Source organism: Carcharodon carcharias, chromosome 1, assembly GCF_017639515.1.
Source record: "Carcharodon carcharias isolate sCarCar2 chromosome 1, sCarCar2.pri, whole genome shotgun sequence".
Taxonomy (NCBI): Eukaryota; Metazoa; Chordata; class Chondrichthyes; order Lamniformes; family Lamnidae; genus Carcharodon; species Carcharodon carcharias.
This window is the reverse complement of record NC_054467.1, coordinates 134,384,076-134,404,106: the sequence shown is the minus strand read 5'-3', so window position 1 is coordinate 134,404,106 and position 20,031 is coordinate 134,384,076. Positions and strand designations below refer to the sequence as shown.

The 20,031-nt window shown below is 44.1% G+C and overlaps 1 protein-coding gene across 9 annotated transcripts in view; it reads left to right on the top strand.

Annotated features, from left to right (window-relative positions):
- Positions 1-20,031, top strand: part of arap2 (ArfGAP with RhoGAP domain, ankyrin repeat and PH domain 2) — a 461,240-nt gene that overhangs the window by 302,437 nt on the left and 138,772 nt on the right. For all 9 annotated transcript variants that reach the window (XM_041205604.1, XM_041205793.1, XM_041205626.1 and 6 more), the window contains 3 exons: positions 2,084-2,282; positions 8,133-8,199; positions 10,885-11,048. In XM_041205604.1, coding sequence (XP_041061538.1) covers positions 2,084-2,282; positions 8,133-8,199; positions 10,885-11,048 — 430 coding nt within the window. The remainder of the gene's footprint in view (positions 1-2,083; positions 2,283-8,132; positions 8,200-10,884; positions 11,049-20,031) is intronic.

Here is a 20,031-nt window from a genome sequence, read left to right as displayed (position 1 = left end):
GCTGTGGAAGCTCAATCACTGAGCACGGTTCAGGTGTAGACTGTCCGGACAGTACAGCCCCCACTTTCCCCTGTACTGGTGCCAGTGCCCTCCAAACCAGAACCCACTTTTCCCACTCCAGTCTTTGAGCCACGCATTTGTCTCTCTAATTTTATTTGCCCAATGCCAATTTGCATGTGGCTCAGGCAATAATGCAGATATTATTACCTTTGAGGTTCTGCTTCTTAATTTGGTACCTAGCTCCTCATACTGACTATGCAGAACCTCTTTCCTTGTTCTGCCTATGTCATTGGTACCTACATGGACCATGGCAACTGGATCCTCCCCCTTCCCACTGCAAGTTCCAATCTAGCACTGAGCAGATGTCCCGAACCTTGGCACCAGGCAGGCAACACAGCCATCTGGAATCCTGTTCTTTCCTGCAGAGAACAGTGCCAATCCCTCTCACTATACTCTCCCCTACTACCACTACATTCCTGTTTGCTCCCCCGACTTGAACGGCTTCCTGATCCGTGGTGCTATGGCCAGCCTGCTCATCTACCTTGCAGGCCTCATTTTCGTCCACACAGGTTGTGAGCACCTCAAACCTGTTTGACAGTTGCAGAGCCTGAGGCCCCTTCATTACTGTCTGCATGGTCCCTTTACCTGTCTCACTCACAGTCACATCCTCCTGACCAAAACAAACGACCCTATTCTAAGGGACGTGACTGTCTTTTGTAACAAAGTGTCCAGGTTTTTCTCCCTCTCCCTTGTGTTGCACTGTACTTGGAATAATTCCTAAGTATGCCACACTTCTTTCCCCCTTGTACTGAATTCCCACGTGTACCTAATTCGCCACTCATTCGGTCTCTGTTTCACTTTGGCATAGTCGCCTGTCTCCTCACATGCCCCTTGCTGACTGTGCTGTTTGAAAAGCTTGTCTCATTTATAGCCCCCTTGATGAGTCACTAGCTCGTTTAGCTTCCTGCTTCAGTAATTAACACCATTTGAACCAACTGCTTTCAGGTGATTGACAGATATCTGTCAGTCCAGGCAGTTCTCTATTTAACGAGCTAGCCTAACTTATTTGAAGGTTAGTATAGATCAGATCTTGATTATTAATCTATAGTTAAAGCTGAAAAAGACTTACCAGAACTTATTATGTGAACCTAATTCGCTACTCAGTCAGTCTCCACCTCACTCCGGCTTAGCCGGCTGTCTCATCGTAGACCCCTTACCAACTTTACCTATAGCCAGTCTTTCTAATATTGCCTCTGTATCAATTTTTAGCCCATCCAACGTCTTAACTACTCGCTCTTTCACTATCGCTTTGGTAGCATCTTTTTGCTTGATAAAGACGGATGTAAAGTACTCAATTATTGCGTCAGACTTGCCTGCTGCCTCCATGAGCAGGTCCCCTTTTTAGTCCCAACTCAGCCCTGCCCCTTATCTTACTACTGTTTTACTATAAATATGCCCGTAGAAAATGATTGGATTTTTTTTTATGTTAGCTGCCAATCTCTCCTCATACACTCTCTTTGCATCACATTTCTTTTTTCATTACACCTCTAAAGTTTCTATATTTAGCCTAGCCTTCACTTATATTATCCACCTGACATCTGTCATATGCACCCTTTTTTCTGCCTCATCTTGCTCTTTATCGCTTTCCTCATCCAGGCAACTGCAATTTTAGTTACCCTATCTTTCCTCCTCATGACCCTGTCTGAACTATCTCTTCTTAAAGGCAACACACAGTTCCATTACAGTTTTGCCTACCAAACTTAGAATCCAATTTACTGGGACAGATCGGTTCTCGCACCACCAAAATTAGCCCCATTGTACAGACAGAAAAATAATTTTTGATACAACACATCTACAGAATGCAGTTTGGTGGAGTACAGTATTGCAAATATTACTGTTAAAACACATGTTTAGATTTCTATATCTGATGTATGAAAAGTCTTTTTTGTAAATGTGAGGCCAGTCAGTTAAGTTGGATCTGCAGAGTAAGTAGCATGTAATCATATATTAACTTCTTTTTTTGCAGAAATGCTATTGTCGTCCTCCACAATTCTAATCTTCCTGATTGACTTGTGTTTTCTAGTTTTTTGTACCTGCAGTGGTAGAAATCCTGTCCAGGAGAGACTATGAACTGATTGGTCGACTCTTCTACAAAGATGTGCATGACCTAGAACACTGGAAAGCGGGCTGGTTTGCATTAGAGAAATCACAACTCTACTTCTGTCCTGAGCAGGACATGGCTGAAGAGGATTCAGTACATTTAAAGAGGCTGCAAGAACTTAGTAAGGCTTTAATATATTGTATTTATTACAACACAGATGGAGGCCACTCAGCCTGTTGTGCCTGTATTGGCTCTTTGGCAGAGCTATCCAACTGGTCCCACTGCGCTACTCTTTTCCTACGGCCCTGCAGTTTTTCCTTTTTTGAAAGTACACCTGATTTGAATGTTACAATAGAATTTGCTTCTACTGCCCTCTCAGGCAGTGAATTCCAGAAATAATGACTCTCTGTATTTAAAAGAAAATCTTCTTTTTCCGCTCCATTCTTTCATTAATTACCTTAAATCTGTGTCCTCTGTTTATGGACCCTCCTGTTAATGCAAAGTTTTTCCTTATTTACTGTATAAAAACCCCTTATAATTTTGAACACCGCGATCAAATCTCCCCTTAACCTTCTCTGTTCTGAGGGGAACAATCCCAGGTTCTCCAGTCCCTTTACATAATGGAAATGTCTCCGGTAGTTTGCTTTCAGGTTGTTGAATTATTGCTGCTAAGTTTTCATTTTTAAAAATAGACACTGCAATTTGCCACCTGTCAAACTCTCCCAGTAAATACAGTTATCCTGGATTTTCTAAATTATTCCTAAATATATCTGTTCCTATTTTGGGGACAGAATTTTTCATGATCTATTTTTCTGGTGCTGTAAATCATTATGCCGTACCAATGCCGAACCGAGGTCCAAAACGAACATTTAATTTATATGAAACCAAAGTTCAGATCAGCACATTGAGTCTCCGTAATAATCACTGAGCTCTTAGAATTAACTTTATAAGACACTATGGCATGGATCATCGGATTGCTGCTGCTGCAATCGCAAACTCCCCTAACTCGAGGCTGCTGCACATTTCTACTGGGACCTTCCGAGCCTGGCTCCCAAGGAAATGTGCAGCACAGCGTCCCTCAGGAAACTCCGTTGAAGTGGAGGAAAGTTGGGGGAAGACGAGACATGCCACCTTTTTATAGCACTAGCTGCCATGTGGTAAAGGTTCAGTTTGAATGTTAATGCATGAATGTTAATGGATGGGTGAATGAGTGAATGGGTAGGTAAGTGGGTAGGTAGGTGAGGTGGTAGGTGGATGAGTGAATAGGCTGGGTGAGATGACAGGTGGGTAGGGTGACTGAAGTGGGCAAGGTGGCAGGTGCGTAGGATGGTAGACTGGGTGAGCTGGTCGGTGAGTAATGTGGTAGAAGAGTGAGGTGGGTATGGTGGGTGAGATGCCAGGTGAATGAGGTAGGTAGGGTGGGTGAGGTAGCAGGTGGGGAGGTGGCAGTCTGTTATGGGGGAATAGTCGGATCAGGCCGGCGGGGGTGGTAGTCAAGGAGTCAGAAGGTTGATGGGGGAGTGGTTGTGTAGTTACCCAGGTGTTAGACTGGGACTTTTCTGTCAAACATTCCCTGGGTAACTATCCAGATAAGTACCACGGGACTGTCCAAAGCAGAGGGTCTCGGAGAGCAGGGAAATTGCCCATCAGAACTTGAAACTTCCCAGGCAATTCCCAGGGAGATCAGCAGGTCAGGACATCCGCAGGGTCCTGACATGCACTTTCAATTGTACGTCGGGCATTTGATGACCCGGAGACTAGAAGATTTGTTTCAGTTTTGGATCAAATTATATTTTTGGTAAGTTCAACTTTAAAATTAAAGCATTTTAGAAATGTATTTAATTCTCATTGCAGAAATTGGGTTCATTTGCAAAAGTGATTCTGAATTGTTAATGAATTTTGTGGCTGACCTTGAGCTGCTCAGTGAATGTATAATTGCTCGGTGAAAGTTAGACTGAACAGTGGTGCTCATTAGACATTTGGTAAGCATCAGTGTTACTTCATACTAGATTTCGAAATATCAATAAAGGTAACTTTTCCATTTGTTTCTATGCTAGAATTTGGTATCCTTCGAATAAGAAGGATAGAACTTGTATTTATATTGCACCTTTTACTTCTTTAGGATGCTCAAAGTACTATAAAGCCATATTGTTTAATAAATAAATAAAGCAGACAATTTGCATGATCCCACAAACTGCAATAGGATAATGACAAGCCACTCTGTTTTGGTGATGTAAGTTGAGTGATAACTGTTGGCATTGAAGTGTCAATCTAGATTATGTGCTACAAGTCGTGGAGTAGCCTTTGACCCTACATCTTTCTGACTCAGGTGAGAGCCACTACCACTAAGATAAACTGACTCTAATGGGTACATTCTGAATGTGTGACTGTATCCATCCTTTTACTCACTGAATTATGTTAACACCATAGCAGTGTTTTCTCTTGGCTGCAGGACAATACATACTGATCCAATTAGCTCGGTTTGTATTTGCCAGGTTCCATTCTCTGTAATGTTACAGACATAACGTTACTCCTGCACAATATTATGATTGGGACACCAGCATGAGAATTGCCAACATGTAGGAACCAAAGAGCTTCAAGCGTTACACCTTGATATATATCAGTTCAAAACATCTGTATCTTTGTTCTTTCATAGAATTTGGACATTGTTGGCAAAGCCAGAATTTGTTGCCCATTCCTAATTGCCCTTGAACTGAACATTTCAGAGGGTAGTTATGAGTCAACCGCATTGTTGTGGTTGGAGTCACATTCAGGCCAGACCGGGTAAGGGTGGCAGGTTTCCTGCCCCTATAGGACATTAGTGAAACGGATGGGTCTTTATGACGATCGATGATAGTTTCATCGTCACTGAGACTAGCTTTATATTCCAGATTTATGAGTTGAATTCAACTTCTACCAGCTGCCATGACTGGATTTAAACTGATGTCCCCAGAACATTAGTCTGGGCCTCTGGATTACTAGTCCAGTGACATTACCACCAGGCTACCATCTCCCCCAGATATGAATGATGAAGCTTTGTGCACTAAAGGGATGCACCTACAGCAGAAGATCGATGGAAGCCCTTGACCAAATTGCCACTTCTGCCATTTCTCTGGATTTCAGCCAAAGTAATTGCAGGAGGATCAAGAACGCCTGCAGAAATTCCCTGATGCAGCTCCTCTGTTTGTACAAATTTTTGCTGGAACATTATCAGAACTTAGAATTACCCTTCAAGTCCAGCAAATCACGTAAAGCTTTGATCATCACCTGCTGAAAAGGATTGTAATGTAAATCATTACATTCAAAGGCCTCAAAATAACCTGTGTGCTAAAAGAGATAGAGCTGAGGCCCACCTGACGTTGGGCCTCAGGCCTCTTCCACGGGATGTGGGCGTCAATAGCTAAGTCAGCATTTATTGTCCATTTCTAGTTGCCCTTGAGAAGGTGGTGGTGATCCATCTTCTTGAACCGCTTCAGTCCCTGTGTTGTAGATACACTCACAGTGCTATTAGGAAAGGAGTTCCAGGATTTTGACCAGTGACAGTGAAGGAACGCTGATATATTTCCAAGTCAGGATGCTGTATGACTTGGAGGAGAACTTTCAGGCGGTGGTGTTCCTGCACATCTGCTGCCCTTGTCCTTTTAGGTGTTGGAGGTTGCAGGTTTGGAAGGTGCTGTTGAAAGGGCCATGGTAAGTTCCGTCATTGCATCTTGTAGATGATACACACTACCACCACTATGTGTTGGTTGTGGAAGAAGTAAATGTTGAATGTGGTGGATCGGGCTGCTTTGCCCTGAGTGCTGGAAGATAGGGGTGGCTAGGAAATGGGGGTTCAGTGACCAGGAAGGAGGAGAAGTCAACAATCAGAAATGGGGCAACCAGTGGCCAGCAGCAGACCGTGTTTTTAAATGCACTCTTTTCATCTCCAAATTTGTATTCAGGCTATATTTTTACCTTTTCTGGTAGAGACTGGCAATGGGCCCTTTAAAAACTGTTGCTTAATCTGTGTGTCGTTCTTGGCAGCTGCATGCAGGACAAACCAATTCCATAAAAAGAGCACAAAATAGGATTTAAACCTGTTATTGGTAGTTGCAAAGACACTAATGCCTATTTGAGATACAGGCCCTGGATGCATCTTTTGATGCCAATACCAATATTGTATGCAGGCGTCTACCTCAGAATGTGTGTGCCCTCCTGCTGTGTTGGACACCTGCAATGCAGGCAAGTCATCCCCTGGTCCAGGGTTTTATGTTTTGTAGGATTCCTTGCACCCCTACCTGCCTGCCACTCCCCTTGACACGAAATAAATTCCTGGAAATTGAAAAGATTCCTGATCAGTTTAATAATTTTAGTATTAAAGGCTACAGATTTTCCAACATACAAAATTTCCCAAAATTGTGTAATTTAGCCTTTAAGGTTACAAATCATGCTTATAATTACTGCTAATGTTTGTGCCTAGAGTGTTGTCTTTTGCCTTCTCCACTGTACCACAAAGGATTGATTACATAATTGATAATTGCAGTAATTATTTTATTAGTTACATGATCCAAGAATGAATTTCTTCTCATCAATACTCATCAACACTTGGAATAGATTTCCTCATCATTTAGTGGAGGTGCAAATTTTCATCATTTGAGAGCCATTTGGTTGTTATGAGGGGAGGCTAGGTTGTATTCCGCTTGGCACAATGTTTTTTTGTTACTTAGCTTTGATTTCTCAATTGCCCATGTTGTGCCTAGGCATTGACTTATCATTCCAATACAGTTCCTTAAGGACTTTACCGTTTCTCCAAAGTGGCTGTTATTCATGTGTGGGCTAAGACAGTAAATATCGACAATCTTTATGACCACCAAAAAGGGACCTAAATCCTATCTTACGATCCTTTACGGAATTGGTTTGCCCTGAATGCAGCTGCCAAGAACATCACACAGATTAAGCAACAGTGAAGTCCTTAAGGAACAACATTTACTGTCTTAGCCCACACATGAATAACAGCCACTTTGGAGAAACGGTAAAGTCCTTAAGGAACTGTATTGGAATGATAAGTCAATGCCTAGCCATAACATGGGCAACTAAGAAATCAAAGATAAATAACAAAAAAACATTGTGTCAATGGAAATACAACCTTGCGTCCCCATCATAACAACCAAATGGCTCTCAAATGATGACCATGAAAGCGTTACCGCTGTGACTGACACTGTTGTCACCTGTGGTGCACAAGCATTTCCAGCAGAGGTTACTGTTACTTATTTGGAGTGGGCACCCTGAGGTGTCAGCCATGGCTCAGTGGGTAGCATTGTTGTCTCTGAATTAGAAAGTTGTGGTCAAGCCCCACTTCAGAAACATGATTACACACGTCTAAACCAATGCAGTGCTGAGGGAACACTGTACTGTCAGAAGTGCCATCTTTCAGATCAAACATTAAACTGAGATCCCATCTGCCCCTTCGGGTGAACAGAAAATATCCCATGGCACTATTGCAAAGAAGAGCAGGGGAGTTATTCCTGGATCCTCGGCCAGTATTTACCCTTCAGTCAGCATCACAAAAGCAGATTATTGCTGTTTACGGAAGCTTGCTGTGCATAATTTGGATGCCATGTTTCTTACATTGCAATATTAAAGCACGTTGGAATATCTTGAGGTTGTGAAATGCAAGTTCCTTCTTTCTTTCCTTTTTTTTCTTTAGCACAGAGGTGTAAATCCAATTCTAGCACCCCCATGCTTACTGCAACTAAGATAGTTAGCTTGGTTAAAGCTGAGGATTGAACCTGGAATTTTCACAGGAGCGACCCTGAGATTGATAGGTTCCTGTGACTAAAGTTATCAAGAGATTTGGGGCAAAGAAGGTATATGGAGTTAAGTCACAGATTGGCCATGATCCTATTGAATGGTGGAACTGGCTCAAAAGACTAAATGACCTCCCTCTTTCCTCTCGACCTGCTGCACCATTGAGGAAGTTTCATACCAGCTTTGCTCAAGATTTTCAGTAAAGGTGTCTAATTTACATCTGTTTCTCTCATTCTATTCACAGCTGTCAGCACTGAGATTGAGAAGCACAGTGAGAAGAGGGACGTCTTACTACTGGTAGAAAAAGGAAGGTAGAGAATTCGTTTAAATTATCCTTATTTGATGCAGATCCGAGAGGCTTTTTGCATGTACCAAGTATCCAGCATCCTACGAATATGTTGTATTGCCTCTTTTTAGAACTTTTTATTAGCATTGATATAAAATGGCAGCCACTGGGATAGAATTAAAGGCCTCTGGTTGATCAGCTGTATTATTTTCAAATGGTTTAGTGTTTTAAAACATTATTTTAGTAAATTGCAGGTTATCATTTTTTTAAAAAGTATATTTTATGAAATCTATTTACAGCTAATACATTTTATAATTCTGCTGATGTTCATTTAATAACTACTTGTAATCCTCGAGTTTCTGTATTAATGAAAGTAACACAATAAGACAGTCAAATTCCTGCAGTGAGATTGCAGGCTTGATGTACACAGATACATTGTTAATTTCCCCAGAAGGAAAAACCAGTAAAACTTGGGGAAATGACTGGTACTGGCCTGAACTGGTCTTGCACATCTTAAAATGGATCTCCAGTTTTATTGGTCTTGCCTTCTGGGTTATGCTGACTATTTTGCTTCATTAATCAGCATTGATTATTCCATGAGACATCTACAATCGGGGACAGAGAGTTTCTGTGTCAGGTTCAATCAGAGGCCTGTTTATAAGAAGTATTTTTTCTTCTATTCAAGTTGTTGCTGAAACTCCTTTTCCTATATATCCAAATGCAAAATCATGCAGCATTTTAGAATAGATTTTTTTAAGCTTGATATATTTGAGTGGTAATCTGGTGAAACTTTCTTAATACAGATGAAAATGGGTTTGTCACAAAAATAAGCATTTTTAAGCAATGCCTAGTCCACCACCTATGAGTAACCGGATTTTAAATAACTGAAAATGACTTTAACAGATGGCCCTATATAGTTTTTTTTAGTTACATTGGTGTAAAGTAGTAAAAAAAGAAGGCTTTTAAAATATGGTTTTTAGTGCCTTTACACCTAAAACCAAATTAGCTTAATTTTTAGAGCCTCCTCGAACGCCAGCAGAAACATGCAATGTGAGGTGTGGATGCTTTTGCAGGCAGAGTCAGCTTCCATGTAATTTTTTTAAAATTGCAAAATCTTGATTTGCACTGGACGTTATTTGCACTTGAGATTCCTCTATCTTTTATAGAGGTTTGGGCAATTTTAGGCAAATCATGGTAAACTTGTGTTCTGACTGTAAGTATATCAGCACATATCGGCAACACACAGTGCACCAACTGCCAGTGTCCTTTAGAACAGGCACTGCCATCAAAGCCAAATCAGACCCAAGTCAAATCATATCAATGAATGGCGTATTGAATGGAGTATAATGCAGGGTGTGGAAGTGAGAACAAGAAATAATCTCACTCAGCTGATCAAATGAGAAAGAGGAAGAGTAAAGCTTTAATGACATGATCTCCTGGGACCAGCAGCTCTCTGACTCATTTAAAATACTGGCCCCATGTTTGCAGTGAAGGCACCTTGGACTGCTGGCTGCAATTTATAGCAATAGAGCAGCATAAGAGAGATGGGGTTCCCACCTGATGGACTTCATGCTGGAAGTACAAATACTGGACCCCTTATCCATTGTCCCAAACTCCAGAAGAACCTGAAAACCAGCTTCGTTTGAAGCTGGCAACACAGCTGTCCTGGAAACTACTGTACAATTGCCAAGCGGCATTGATGTCTGTTATATCTTTTATTAACAAAGGTTCGATTTACAGGATTCTATTGATGCCCCAAATGCAATTATCGCCCCCTCCCCGCCCCCCCCTCCCACCATTAGTTAGTTATTTTACTGTATATTTTTAAATTTAAAGAATTTATTTTATGGGGATTGTTGGCGGTAGAGGAGTACTTCTGGTATGCTGCGCATCTGGGTTGCAATGCACTGATGCCCTGCTCTTTGGGTCCGGCCTTATTTATTTCAAGTCGGGATTAGTGGCGTGGAAGCCAGTGTGCTCCAGCCCTCATTCCTTCCCTTCCCCAGCCAGGCTGGGTCTGGCTCGGTGGAGAGTACAGCCCGGCTTTAAGCATTAATTAATTATTATCCTATTCTGCTGCCCAAAATCTGGAAAATCCCCATATCCGGGGCTCATCTGGTCCAGAGCTTCCAGGATACGGGGTCTGGTACCTGCAATTAAAAAATAAATCAATTTAAGATAAGCTTTTAATTTTCTTCTGCAAAATGGAGGAAGCAATAAAATACTTTCTTTACAATTTAAGCATTTGTAGTCAGCTGAAGCCTCAAATTGAGATTGTTGCACTCTATTTACTCCAATACAACCATTATTATTTTGTAAGATGGGGAGATATATCATTAATTTGGACTTGTGCCTGTGTCTGTGGAAGGTGCTTTCTTTTCAGTCACAGCTGTTGTGGCAGATGTCAGCCAGGATGTTCCATTTAGTTGATATGTGATGGCATCCATAACAAAGGATTTTATTTGTGATTTCATCACTGCATGGAGTTAACTCTCAGTTGACTCTTAAGAAATAATTTGCTCTATTTGTTAATGCCTAATTTTTTTTTTTTAAATGGATATCCTCACCAAATTGCATAGCTGCATTTTCCTCTCCAGGCTCAGGTAGTTAGTTCAATGTTTTCATAGTGACTCTCCCAAAGTAAGACCAAACTGAACTGGGACAAATGGAACATTTCATCAAGGACTAAAAGTTTGTTGTAACCTTGTAGAACTTTGTACATCCATGGTCACACGAAGCTGGATTTCACAGTCTGGCATACGGCCATCAGGAAAGCAGCAGGTACAGATGGTAATGCACTACGAGACCAGCAGCTCAGCAAAAATGACATTCCTATCATCGTGGACAGCTGTATAGCGTTTGTTACACAGTATGGTAAGCAAGCTCATTCTACAGGATGTCACTGCAAGTCACTCGGATTTGCTTCCTTAATGCCAAAAGCAATTCCACCCATATGTTTTATAGTTTTGAAGTATTTTGTTTGACAAATGTAGCAACAGCTTTCAGTAAACTGTTCCTGCTGTGATGACTGCAAATGGCTGATTGTAAGGTTCATTTTGGAAATGGAAACAATTATTGCAATTAGTTTAATTTTAGTTGTGCCCCCGACATACCATATATACCCCCGACATACCAGTGCTGTATTTGCAATTTTTAAAGTAAGGCTATTTTTATTGATCTTAACACCTGCAAATAGGCTGGGGTATATATTTTATTCAGTCCCTTTCCCAAACATCTGAAGATAGGGGTGATGGAGGGAGGGCGGGGGGCGCGTATGGACTTTTCCATTGCCAACATTGATGCCTCTATCTCCTTTAATCAATGTGGAAAGGTATGCTTCTATTGGCTTGTGTTTGTTGTATTCAAGCTTGCCTCCCCCACCCCTCAAAAAGAGCTCTCCTGTTACATAGCACTCCATTTAGCAGCATTGTTAAAAGCAGAACTACCCCTGCCCATTAGGGAAAAACTAAACTCAAATCGTTGATACAGCAGTGCAGCACAATTTCCTTGGGATAGGAAATCAAACCACTAGAGCCACTGGTTCCCTTTATATAGGTAATTTGATCATTTTGATTTTGATCTCCTTTGGTCATCCAAGTGAGAGATTGCTTTCATATGGAAAATATGGAGTGGTGGGGTAGGCAAGATGCTTTTTGGGATGAAGACAATTCATCAAACCACTGTGCTAGTGAGGTAGTCTCATGCTTGTGTGTGGACATACTGTTCTGTCCTTCCAGACTCCTGGGTTGCTAGAGCCATTTTTTTTGTGTTTTTATTTCCAGCATCATTTTCTCCCACTCCCTCATCTATTCACACGTTCTCTGTGACTCATAAATGTCTTTAGTTTCTTTGATCTCTCTTAGTAAGCCTCCTACAGTCTCATGCTAAGTTCACTTCTGCCATTTGTGTATTCTCTGTTTTCCACTGAAGTATTTTATAGGGCATCTTATTTTGTTTTGTTCTCTCCTGTGATGTGTATTTTCCTTTGCCCCTCCCTTTGTTCTGTTCCTTTTATAACTGTTATTCACCTGTAATATCTTCTGGGCCTCGTAAAGGGTCCACACCTGCCATTTTAACTTGTCTTTTCTCTCCATGAATACGGCAAAAACTGCTGTTTCCACATTTCTTGCTTTAGTTTGGCAGATTACTCTGCTGAGTTGAGGAAAATCAAAAACAAGTGCCTGTATCAAGCACTCTCTGCTCATGCATAGAATAGCCTAGTTACAATGTACAATTTCCAGTACTCATGCCTTGACTCCAGCATTATGGAAAAACATGCCCTAGTGCACTATCGTGACATTTCCATTTCCCTCAGTGTCTGTTTTTACAGCATCCCTAAGTGTGATTGATAAATTAGAGCTGAATTATAGGCATTTTTGTGTTGTAGACTTGCAGCTACTGAGAATCGCCTCAAGAATATCCAAACCTTGTTTATTTGTGATCCTTAGCTTTGACAAAAGCAGCATCTGCATTACAGCTATAACCTCCACAGCTGAAATAATTTGCATGTTTAAATTCAGGGTGGAGTAAAATAAAATGGGTCATAGTCAGCCTGTATAGTTTTTGGAAGCAATATAACTAACATAGGAGGAAAAGGAGGTTGATATCTACACTGAAAATTGATTAAATCAATATAGGTTTACGTGGCATTGTTTTTCCCAACAAAATTTTGAATTTATTAAATAAAAACAAACATTGGTGTTCAACTGAGAAAGAAATATATAACAAAATAGAAAATCCTAGAATTGCACATCAGGTCAGTCACTATCTTTGGGAGAGATGGTGGCATAGTGCTAAAGTCACTGGACTAGTAACGCAGAGGCCCAGGCTAATGCTCTGGGAACATGGGTTCAAATGCCACAGTAGTTGGTGGAACTTAAATTCACTTAATAAATCTTGAATATAAAATCACTCTTAATAATGGTGGTCATAGCAACTACCATCAATTATTGTAAAAACCCATCTGGTTCACTCATGTCCTTTAGGGAAGGAAATGTTCCATCCATACCTGATCTGGCCTACCTACATGTGAGTCTAGATCCATGTAATTGTTGTTGACTCTTAACTGCCCTCTGAAATGGCCCAGCAAGCCACTTGATTCAAGGGCAATTAGGAATGGGCAACAAGTGCTAGCCTTACCAGGAACACCCACATCCCATGAAAGAATAAAGAGAAAAAAAACAGTTAATGATAAGTTGGCATTTCAGGTGCTGATCTTTCATCAGTATTGCTACATGACAAATTAATACCATCAGAAAAATAAAACATATAACTTTTTCAAAATCACAATAATAACCAAAATATAGTACAACATCTCAGTTAAGTAATGGATCAAAACATTAAGGCATTTAAGAAACAAATCTTGTACAGTTATGGAAAGGGGAGGCCTGGTGAGTACGGTGGAGAGATGGAAAACCTAAAGGCCAAGAATCAAGTTGTAGCAGGTGTAAAGGAAATTTCATTTTTTGTTCAAATATTACTGTGGGATACTGAAGCAGGCTTGTGTGGGGGGGGGGGGGGGGGGGGGGGGGGGGGGGGGGGTGTTTGTGTGTGTGTGTGTGTGTAACTAATTTAATTAAACTGAAGACAGTCAGACTGCAAAGTTTAAATCATCAAGGGTAGAGTATTGGTCATCTTATTTAAGGAAGGATGTAAATGCCTTGGAAGCAGTTCAGAGAAGCTTTACCAGACTAATACCTGGAATGGGCAGGTTGTTTGAATTTCAAAGGGGAATTAGAAGTTGACAAGGAAAATGTCTGTATCTTGCAGGAGTTCATAGGTAAACAAGTAGTGGGGATATATTTTTATTGACCCAAAAGCAAAGGCAAGGTGGAAACTTGGAAGTGTTTGAGTTTCAAAGAAAGTACAAAACAATGGGTTTACAGATAAACGAGGAAAAATATATTTAAGGAAAGATTGAAAGCTGTATGAGGGGAATAGCCATGTGAGATCTTGGAAGGTGGGCTGTGCGAAGACAGATTTGTGGAAAAACAACCTCTAGGCAGCTCAGAGAAATGCTTGTTCATTCCAGAAAGCAAGGTTTTGTTAAAAGCCTTGGGCCAGGATTTTCTGGCCCCATCACAGTTGGGACCCGCCGCGGGGGAGGCAGCGCCCCAGCCAGAAATCCATTGACTTGTGGCGGGACCGGAAGATCCTGGTGGTGGGTGGCTGCAGAAAATCCCGCCCCTGGAACTCCATTGTCAATTGAGAGGAAGGGAGAAGCTGTGAAATACCTCCCTTACAGCAGCAGTGGGTGCCTTGTGGTAATATTACTGGATTTTTTAATATGTTAAGAATCAATTTAAGAAGGATTTAGACAGATTAGGAGAATGGGCAAAGAAGTGGCAGATGGAATACACAGTGGGGAAGTGTGAGGTCATGCACTTTGGTAGCAAGAATAGAGGCATAGACTATTTTCTAAATGGGGAGAGAATTCAGAAATCTGGAGTGCAAAGGGACTTGGGAGTCCTAGTCCAGGATTCTCTTAAGGTTAACTTGCAGGTTGCATCGGTAGTTAGGAGGGCAAATGCAATGTTGGCATTTATTTCAAGAGGACTAGAATATAAAAGCAGGGATGTGCTGCTGAGGCTTTATAAGGCTCTGGTCAGACCACATTTAGAATATTGTGAGCAATTTTGGGCCCCGTATCTCAGGATGGATGTGCTGGCCCTGGAGAGGGTCCAGAGGAGGTTCACGAGAACGATCCCAGGAATGAAAGGCTTAACATATGTGGAACGTTTGAGGATGCTGGATCTATACTCAATGGAGTTTAGAAGGATGAGGGGGGATCTGATTGAAATTTATAGAATACTGAAAGGCCTGGATAGAGTGGACATGGGGAAGATGTTTCCATTAGTAGGAGAGTCTAGGACCCGAGGGCACAGCCTCAGAGTAAAGGGAAAACCTTTTAGAACAGAGATGAGGAGAAACTTCTTTAGCCAGAGAGTGGTTAATCTATGGAATTCATTGCCGCAGGATGCTGTGGAGGCCGGGTCATTGAGTGTATTTAAGACTGAGAAAGATAGGTTCTTGACTGGTAAGGGGATCAAAGGTTACGGGGAGAAGGCAGGAGAATGGGGTTGAGACACTTATCAGCCATGATTGAATGGCGGAGCAGAATCAATGGGCTGAATGGCTTAATTTCTGCTCCAATGTCTTATGGTTTTATTTGGACTGTTGCCTGGAAAAGTGTATTTACTTGGGTGGCTAGCTTGGTAGAAATCTTTGGGAAATGTTATGACTAATTTTAACTGTATAACTGTAATCTTAGGCAGAATTTTCTGCTGAGTGGGCAGGCGCGTGTCCAACCCGCTCGAGTGTAAAGTGACGCGCAATGATGTCAGGCAAGCGACCCGACATCATCATGCACAAGCGCAATATTTCACTCGGCTTGCACGCGCAGGAGTCAAATCTGCGCCGCCATTAATTAACAGGCTAGTTAAGGCTCATGACAACCCAACTGATGGCGATTTAATGTTACCTATGCAAGTTTTCGCTCAACGCATGGGCAAAATGGGCAGGCAGGCAGGCAGGCTACAATTTGAAAGAACCTCATCCACGGGCAGGATAAGAAGGATCGGCAGCATTGTCAATGTGAGTAGTGAGGAGTTTTGGAGATTACTTGCTGCAAGTGGCTCACTGAGACTTGGCAGCTTAATCTCTGATCGGGCCTTCATTCTTAGCATTTCCAGGCTTCACTTCGGGGCTCGTTGGTGTCTTCCAGGCTCGCTGAGGATTTGGACCGTGTGGACCCTTCCAAGTATCGGCCTTCCATTACCCTGCTAATGGGGATTGTGCTCTCCACTGGAGGTGTCTCTTCTGAGAAGGAAGAAAGGGGCAGAAGGGAGAGGAGGCCAGGTGTCCCAAAGCAACTTCCACGGGAGGGACCTGTGGGAGGAGAGGCACATGCACAAGGGGTGCAGGGCCAGCAGGAAGCCCAAGGCGGAAGGGGCCGCAGAAGACGCAACTATCCTGCTGCCAGAGTTTACAGGAGGCAATGCAGCTGCCTCAATTTGTGTGAAGTGCAATGCAGAAGGAGGCTCCGCCTCTCAAGGGAGACAGTCACCTCCATTTGTCAGACAATCGGGCCTGAGATCAGCTCCGACTGTGTGGGTGGACACCCCATGCCAGTGGCTCTGAAAGTCACAGTGGCCCTCAATCTCCATGCCTCCGGCTCTTTCCAGAGTTCAGTGGGGGAATCTGTACGGAGTCTCCCGATCAGCTTTCCACAATTGTGTCAGGCTGGTGACGGAAGCTCTGTTCAGTCGGGTATTAACTTTCCTTCATTTCCACACGGACGAGGCCAGCCAGGCTGAGTGAGCCAGAGGCTTTTGTAGCCATTGCTCGGTTCCCCCACATCCAGGGTGCAATCGACTGCACACATGTGGCCATCAAGGCGCCAGAGGGTTAACCAGGTGCTGTTGTCAACAGGAAGGGCTTCCATTCCATGAACCTGCAGATAATGTGTGATCACAGGATGCAGATTCTGCAAGTCTGTGCAAGGTACCCAGGCAGCTCCCATGACGTTTATTTCCTGAGACACTTCCAGGTGCCAGGTCTCTTCAGTGCTCAGGTCGACTGGATGGGTGGCTGCTGGGTGACAAGGGCTATCCCTTGAAAAGGTGGCTCTCCGTCATCCAAGAATAGAGGCAGAGCAGTAGTACAACAGGAGTCATGCCTCCAGTAGGGCAGTGATAGAGAGAACCATTGGTCTTCTCAAGATGTGCTTCCGATGCCTGGACTGTTCAGAGGGCACACTGCAATACCCCCCAGAGTGGGTGTCACTGATAGTGGTTGCATGCTGCGCTCTCCACAATCTGACACTGGCAAGGGGGGACTCCCTGGAGGAAGAGGATCTTCAATAGCTGCACAGGCCACAGATGATGAATCCAGTAGTGAGTCAGAAGAGGAGCACGGTGAGGAGAATACTGAGGACATGGAGGCAGACCCCTGTAACTTCCAAGGAGTCAGGGACACCAGAGATGCCTTGATCCCATGGTCTTTCAGCTAGGCTGCCAAATAAGAACAACCACCTCATGCCGCAGCTACCACCACCATCCTGGATCACAGAAATTACCCTTTTCCGTTGCCCCCAAAAGATACACTCAGTGCCTGAGCAGTAAAGTTTCAAAACACCCATGTCTAGCATTACATACAGGCCTACCCTGGCACCTACAAAACAAATGAAGCATATTCAGGCCAATGACACAAAAGCAAATGTACTTTTATGTTGGAACTCACAGTCTTGAACTGAAATAAAACCAGTGTTGGTAGTCACACCATTAAAACAAGAGAAACAAAATGGGGAACAAGGGATCTTGTACTTAAAGTGCTTTAAACTTGGATGACGGAGAGCCACCTTTCCACCGTCATTTGAGGCAGGCTGCTCACTCTGCTGTCCTGTTGGCCTTGATGACCTTGATGGTCATCCTCTGGCCAGTGGAGCCTGTGCTGCTCCCTGGGAGGGAGCGGCCAGTTCCACAGCTGGCTTTTCCCCAGTCACCGCAGCCTCATCAGAAGCCACAGTCACTGGCAGAGGGGCAGAGGAGCTGCTGTTATCACCCTGAGAGGAGCCCGCAGAGATAACAAGCAGCTTTTGCAGCAACATGAGGTTGCTCTGGACCTCCCTGCTCACCGCTGATGGACAGGCACCTAGCTGGGATACTGGGTGCCCCACCATCTCACACATGGACACAGACCAGCTGAAGTCAGTGCCTTTGTGAGGACTTGTAGGTCCGAGCGCAGCCACAGGAAACCTTGATCCTGCCCCTGGAGCAGTGTCTCCATGAGAGTCGCCACTCTCTCCATGGAAGAAGTACTGTGCTCGGCCATGATGGTCAGTGCAGTGCTCACCTCCGCAGGGACTCCTCCACAACGGAGGACCTCTGCCAGATCCTCCCGCAAACCCCGCCCGGCATCCAGTGTCTGCTGCCTAATGGACGACTCTAGCAGCCCATCATTAGCCTTCAACTGAGCATCGTCCTAATCCCCAGCAGTCCACTGATTGTTGGCGCCTTGGGCACTCTCTGCCTCCGACTGCATCTCAAGCGATTGTGAACCGAGATACTAGCCGCCGAACAAATGCCCACTGAGATGGTAGTATCTGCGCTGATGCCTGGTTCAGAGAGCAGGTGTGACGCAGGTGCTTAGGGAACATGGTGGTCCTCCTGTGTCAGCGATGGCCCTTCGGGATCCGGAGAGTGAACGCCTGCTGGTGAACCTAAAAGGGAGAAGAAGGACATGTCATTAGTTAAAGTCATCACACTGTCACTGTGCATGCCAGGCATCCTGTTGAGACTACGGAGATCAGCATCATGCTGCCCTCGTCTTTCAGTGATCAATGGAGACTCCAGGTTCGAGGCTCACATCAATGAAGAGACTGCACTAGAATGGTTGCAGAAGCTGAAATTCTCCCCTCGGTGCACTGCACTCTTACCTTCATCTGACGCCCCAGCCTCACCGTGGCCACTTGACCGAGGTGCCTGGTGCCCCTCAATCTCCAAGGTGTCCTGTTCATAGCAGGGGATGATGAGGAGGTGTGGAGTCTTCAGCCAGTCCATGAGCTCTCAATATAGGATGTCTTCTTCTGAAAGGACAGAGGAGCATTGATTAGTCCACTCTGTACTTGCAGAGCCATTGTAGACTAGCCAACCCCAGCTGAGGAGCACCTTGCAGGGCATATCTGAGCCTCGGTACTCGGTCAAAGCAGCCGGGGTTCGCCCCCTTGACCAACACCAGCGTGATTGACAGTTGGCACTCAGACTCTAACCCCCTCAGCTCCATGGGGGGATGGTCAGCCCAACACAGATGAACACACTGACCCATGCCAATATGGCACTCACCCTTCCTAAGGGCAGCAGGTCATTGAAATGCTTCTAGCACTGCGCCCATGTGTGGTGCATCATGTTGTGGCTGCTCACCTGGGCTGCCACCTCCTCCCATGTACTCTTGGTGAGGTGCAGTGGCCACTCCCTCCCATCACTGAGGACAAGGGTGTCCCTTCTGGCAGCCACCTCCGCCCGGAGGGCAGCAAGGCACTCATCGGAAAAACGGGGGGGGGCGCTGAGTGCCCCCCCCCCCACCTGCCCTCCCGCCTGGTGTTTGCTGAGACATTCGACTCCATCCTTGCAATGTCAGTCAGACAGCAGCCTTTCTGGGTCTGCTGGGCCGTTTTTAAACAGGCCACCAGGCCGCTACTGGACTCAACAGCCAATGAGACCCCGCCCCCGCTCGGCCCTTGCTGGCCAGTGTTTCATGTTGGGCGGGCCTTAATTGGCCTACCAGCGTGAAATCGTGTTCGGGCCCTGATCACGGGCAATGGACAGATTTCTGACTGCCCCCCCCCCCCCACCCCCCCGAGCCAGCCTGATGAGGGCAAAATTCTGCCCGGTATGTGTTTAAGTTTTATTTTGTTAATAAATGTTTTAATTTAATAATTTAAACCTCCAAAAGTGGAGTGAAATATTTACTTCTGCCTTCAGTGCACGCACCTTCTCGCAATAAAAATACAAATTGCAAATCGTTGTGATAGCTTGGCTAAGGCTCCCTGATTTGGTCAGCCCAGCAATTACCACCTGCCATATCATAATATAAGTTTGAAAGTGAGAAACCAGCTGCAATACACTTATATAGTTGTGCCTCGAATGTGATGAAGCTTTGATCCCCAAGATTAGGAAATGTATAATATTCAAAGTATTCATTTGCGTTGCCATAGCCTCCAGGCCGATGAGCCAAGCGCTGAAAAATGAGATTAGTGTATCACAGAATCACACTGTGCAGAAGAAGCCTTTTCGGCCCATCGAGTCTGCACCAACACGTGAGAAACCACCTGACCTACCTAATCCCTTTTACCAGCAGT